This window comes from Anomaloglossus baeobatrachus, chromosome 2 (genome assembly GCF_048569485.1).
Source record: "Anomaloglossus baeobatrachus isolate aAnoBae1 chromosome 2, aAnoBae1.hap1, whole genome shotgun sequence".
Lineage (NCBI taxonomy): Eukaryota > Metazoa > Chordata > Amphibia > Anura > Aromobatidae > Anomaloglossus > Anomaloglossus baeobatrachus.
This window is the reverse complement of record NC_134354.1, coordinates 593,389,634-593,395,033: the sequence shown is the minus strand read 5'-3', so window position 1 is coordinate 593,395,033 and position 5,400 is coordinate 593,389,634. Positions and strand designations below refer to the sequence as shown.

Here is a 5,400-nt window from a genome sequence, read left to right as displayed (position 1 = left end):
ACATACTGGTATGTCCAAGTTTTGGAAAGGGTTAAAGGGAACTTGACATGGTGTACATACAACTTACAGTATGGACAGCATGATATGGAGAAGGAGAAGAGGAACAAAATGATACATAATTTTGTTGGAAAAGATTCATTACAACTTGGATTTTACTCTTTGAAATTTCTGGTGTTTGTATATATGAGTCCTGTAAGTGGTTTTACTTGGTATAAACAGAAAACACTGGCACCCATCAAGAGGGATAAACATAACTGCAAACTGATAGCTGCTGGCTCTACCAACGGGCCCTGTCTGCTGACCCATGAAAACTGTAATAACTATGGTACTGCCGTAATAATTGACTATGCAAATGGCTAAAACAGTTGTACTTATAATGCTAGCTTGCTAATGTTGAACACAAAATCAAATTAACCCATGTGTGTCCTTACAATGAACAGCTGTTTAAAATATGAATAGAAAATAGACACCTACAATGTACTTGATGGAGTACGAGCCCTTTATGGGCAAGTAGTCCCTGACTGAGGGCCTAGGTTGGAGGAGAAGGAATGGAGCGGTGTCCGGCAGCTGTTTTGTACCAAGGGGCACATGATTAAAGTTTGTTTAAAAAAAAAAAAAAAGAGGAGGGATTGTGGAATGTGGCAGGGGGCGCCCTGGTGTTAATGGGCTGGTTAGGGCTTGGGCTCCTCCCCCTCCCTTGCATGGTGCTCACCCTATAGTTGGTGGGTTTATGGTTTAGCCCTTGGGCTTATAGGTTCCCCCACCCCCGTTTTCTTCCTCTTCCGGCATCGGCTGACGAGAGCTCAGCGCGTGTCGTTACCTCTCTCCAGTGATGGCTGACAGGGAGCTTTTGGCGGTGCTGGCTGCACGCCTCCAGTCCGGCGACCCGCACTTCAGGGAGCACCTCCTGAATATCATAGGTGGTGAGGTGAGCGGCGCGCCTGCTTCTAATATACAGCAGACTTTGGTAGAGAGGGGCAGGCGTTCGGCAAGGAGGACACGTCCCCCTCAGCGTTTGAGTCCCAGTTTCCCTGACAGGCGGCGAGGTAATGGGGGAAGTGTGAGACAGCCTCGGGCTTCCTCTGCTTCTTGCGTCGTGGCCACGCCCCCCGGAATCCCGCCCCCTGTGCAGTCTATCCCATACACGTGTGCTGCTGCAGCCCTGGCTTGCAACACTGACAGTATCATTAGCTCACGGGCCACACATAGCACGGAGGAGGCACAAACAGCTGCAGTGCTGGCATTGGGCTCAGTCACTGTTCAGCACATTACTATGGGAAATTCAGCACAGGCAACCTCTTCTGCAAAGGAAACATTAACCCTTCCTCCCACACAGGAGCAAGAAACTGTACAGCAGGGGTCCGCAGTGATAACTACTCCACCCCCCCCATCGGCCGAGTTTTACAGCAGAGCAGCCCCAGGCACGGGGTCTCCGGTTCAAGGTGCAGGGGAGCGGAGGTACCGCAGGAGGGATCGCTCCAGGTCTCGCTCTCGCGCCACGGCTCGGGACAGGACACCGGCGTCAAACTGCAGGCGCTGCAGCAGTCACAGATCTAGATCATCAAGAGGAAGCAGCAGGTCCCGTCGCTCACGTTCGTCGAGGTGGAGGTCGCCTTCAAGCAGCTCCGCTAGCTCCGCAGGGTCGGTGCGGAAAGGAAGACACAGGTCGTCGATGTCGGCCAGTGGGCCGTTCCGCGAGGCATCACAAGCCAGCGCGGTGCCGCTTTCCCTGCATGGGCCCACGCCGGTTCCAGCGTCTAGAGATGGTGAGTTTAACTATGCTGGGGCTTGGGGTACGGGGGATAGTGAGGATAGTTTAGCATCAGCGGTGAAAGCGCTGTTAGCAAGGTTAGCCCCCAGTGACCCCCCTCCCTCTGCCCCTTTGGTTTCACAGTCAGAGAGTTTAACCCGGGCTTCAGTTCATAAAGAAGCTTTTTTCTGTGGAATAAGTCCTTTAGGTTCACATTTGGAGGATGACACTAAAGCTAAAATATGGACGAACCAATATATAGATATTTGGTCTCTGGTGTCTGTTGATCAACACACGATTGACAGAGAGCGGAGACCAAACACGGACAGGTGGATTGACAGAAAACCAAAAGTAGCCAGAACAATGGGTAATTGGTTGCAGGCATTCTCGGTGCTGGGTCACGTAATGGGTCAAAAACACCCAGAGCGCTGTTCCGAGCTTTTTGCGTATATGGATTTGATTTATAACGCTTACAAATCTCACGGCGGTACAGCCTGGCACCGCTATGACGAGGAATTTCGCAGACGCCTCGCCTTGCAGCCTGAGATAGGTTGGGGAGTAAAAGCAACAGATGTGTGGCTGCGTTTAATGATGTCACAGAGGCCTTTTCAGCCGGCGGCCGCCCCCCCAGCATCCCACGGTCAAGGGGGAGCGGCCGTGCGTAGACCGGGGGCATGCTGGCTGTTTAACGAGGGCCACTGCCGTTTCTTTGGCCTGTGTAAATACAGGCACGAGTGTTCCTCTTGTGGCGGGCAGCATGCCGCGACAAAGTGTACAAAACCTGGCAGACAAGTCCGCCCGGCAGGTGCAGTTGAAGGAAAAGACCCCGGTGAAAGTGGAAGAGATGGGGCCATGGTTAGACCAATACCCCAATAAGTCCGCAGCGGCATGCCTACGAGTAGGATTTACTTACGGTTTCTTTATTCCGTTCGTATTCTCTAGCTGTCCGATGTTTTCAAGGAACCTGAAGTCTGCCGTTCAATACCCCCAGGTGGTAGCAGATAAGATTGCAAAAGAAGTCGCTTTGGGTAGGTTAATGGGACCGTTCAGTTCCCCTCCTTTTTCAAACTTGAGAGTGTCACCCATAGGTGTGGTACCTAAAAAGGAGCCGAACACGTACCGCCTTATCCACCACTTGTCATTCCCGAGGGGTTCTTCGGTGAATGATGGGATAGCTAAGGATGAAGTCTCGGTATCATATGTATCGTTTGATAGAGCAGTTGCCCTCCTTAGGGAAGCGGGGGAAGGTGCTTACATGGCAAAATCTGACGTTGAATCAGCGTTCCGGCTTCTCCCGGTCCACCCTGACTGTTATCACCTACTGGGCTGTCATTTTGGTGATGCATTCTATTACGATACATGTTTGCCGATGGGTTGCTCCATTTCTTGTTTTTATTTCGAGTTGTTTAGCACTTTTCTGGAGTGGGCTGCTCGCTATGAAGCGGGATCTAGAGCAATCATTCACTACCTGGACGATTTTCTTTTTGTTGCACAGGACAGTTCCAGGTGCAGTTATCTTTTGAATTCTTTTTGCTCCCTAATGCAACGCTTTGGAGTTCCCTTGTCATCAGAAAAGACCGTGGGTCCAGCTCGGTGCCTAACCTTTCTGGGCATCGAGCTGGACTCTGTTCAAATGGTTTTTCGCCTTCCACCCGATAAGATCAGTAAATTGCTGGGTTTGGTCAAGGGTTTTTTGGCGGTTTCCAAGGTCACCTTGAAACAAATGCAGTCACTGTTAGGCATGTTGGTGTTTGCGTGTCGTGTCATGCCTATGGGCAGAGTGTTTTCTCGGCGGTTGTCATTGGCAACGAGAGGGGTGTCCAGGCCTGAGCACCGGATTCGGGTTACTAGAGCAATGAAGGAGGATTTGGAGATATGGCGGGTTTTTCTGGAGAGCTACAACGGCCGTACGTGCTGGCAGGCGGAGGAAGTATCTAACAAGGAATTGGCATTATTTACGGATGCAGCAGGTTCCACTGGGTTTGGCGCCATTTTGGGTAAGGAATGGTGTGCTGCTCGATGGCCCCCCGAGTGGTTGCAAGGTGAGCTGTGTAGAAACCTTGCCTTCCTTGAACTTTTTCCAATTGTGGTGGCCATAGAACTGTGGGGCTTTGAGCTGAGCAACAAGAGGGTATGTTTTTGGTCTGATAATATGTCAGTCGTCCAAATGCTGAACAGTTTGTCATCCAGCTCCTTGCCGGTTACGTCATTTGGTTCTTCGCTGCCTTCAACACAACGTGTTTTTAGTTCTAGGCATATACCAGGTGTTCAAAACCAATGCGCTGATGCTCTTTCTCATTTCAAATGGCAGGAGTTCCACAGTTTGATGCCGGAAGCATGCAGTGTGGGCAAACCCTGCCCCCAGTTGGTGTGGGACTTGGTAACGAAGGAATGATGTCCCTGGTCAGAGCGTCAGTTGCAGAATCCACCTGGAACTCGTATGGTAAGGCGTGGAGGGAGTGGTGTGTCATGGCGGGGGAGAACCCCGAGGTCCTCCCCCCGGCTCGGCTCCGCGAGCTTGTGGTGGGTTTTTTGCTTCATCTCCGGGAAAAAGGTGTTCCATACTCGTCGGCGGTTAAAAAGGTGTCGGGTATTAGCTTTCACCTACGGCTGAGGGGAATGACGGATGTAACAAAGATCTTTCTCGTGCAGCAGGCACTAAAGGGTTGGAGGAAGCAGCATGTGCGGCGTGAGAATCGACGGCCGGTGTCGTATGAGCTGATGGGTCAATTGATCGGGGCTTTGGGATCTGTGTGCACGGACCCTTTTGAAGTGTCGCTTTTTAGTGCGGCTTTTTGTTTAGCCTTTTTTGGCGCGCTGCGGATAGGGGAGTTGGTATCAGTCTCAAAATTGCGTCCTGGTGGCCTTTTGCACAATGACGTAGTTTTAAGCAATGGCACGGTTCAGATGAGAATTCGGCGTTCGAAGACAGACCAAGGAGGCCTGGGTTCTTGGGTAGTTTTGCAACCAGTACAGGGGCATACGTGCCCACTGAGAATAATCACGGAATATTTAGCATGTCGAACTGAGGGTCAGGTCTTTTTATCCCATATTGATGGGTCCCCTTTAACGCGTTTTCAATTCATTTCGGTTTTGCGGAAATGTTTAGCGGTTGTTGGGGTTCCACCAGGAGATTTCGGGACTCATTCATTCAGAATTGGAGCAGCGACAGAAGCGTCCAGAGCAGGGTTGTCGATAGGTAAAGTGAAGCAGATTGGCAGGTGGAAATCGGACTGTGTAAATAGTTATGTTCGTCCGGAACTTTTGATCTAATGGTTTTTCTTCTACAGGTCACCGTCGCCCGAACGTGTGGCTGATTGGCCATTCATACATATTTTGGGCCTCACAAAGAGCGGCGTGCAGACCCGGTGGAAAAGAGCTCGGGCTACGGGACATCGATGTGTATTGGAGAGGGATCCGTGGGCTGGTATGGAACCAGGTGTTGCTAGAGGCAATGGAAATCAGCAGGATTGCACGGCCACCGACCATTTTAGTAATTCATGCTGGCGGTAATGACCTCTGTTTTCTCAAGTTGGCTGAATTGGTGACCTTAATGCGGGCGGATCTTGAGAGAATCATCAGTTTTTTCAGCGAGGTCATTTTAGTTTGGTCGGAGTTGATTCCCAGGGTCGTATGGCAGGGTGCAAGGG

General features: G+C 51.0%; 1 protein-coding gene across 1 annotated transcript; it reads left to right on the top strand.

Moving 5' to 3' along the window:
- The first annotated feature begins 636 nt into the window (after positions 1 to 636).
- On the top strand, positions 637 to 5,034 carry LOC142290421 (uncharacterized). The gene is made up of 3 exons (XM_075334372.1): positions 637 to 928; positions 1,337 to 1,766; positions 4,062 to 5,034. Exons 1-3 carry the CDS (start codon positions 833 to 835, stop codon positions 5,021 to 5,023), a joined length of 1,488 nt encoding a protein of 495 aa, XP_075190487.1. The 5' UTR covers positions 637 to 832; the 3' UTR covers positions 5,024 to 5,034.
- Positions 5,035 to 5,400: the final 366 nt, after the last annotated feature.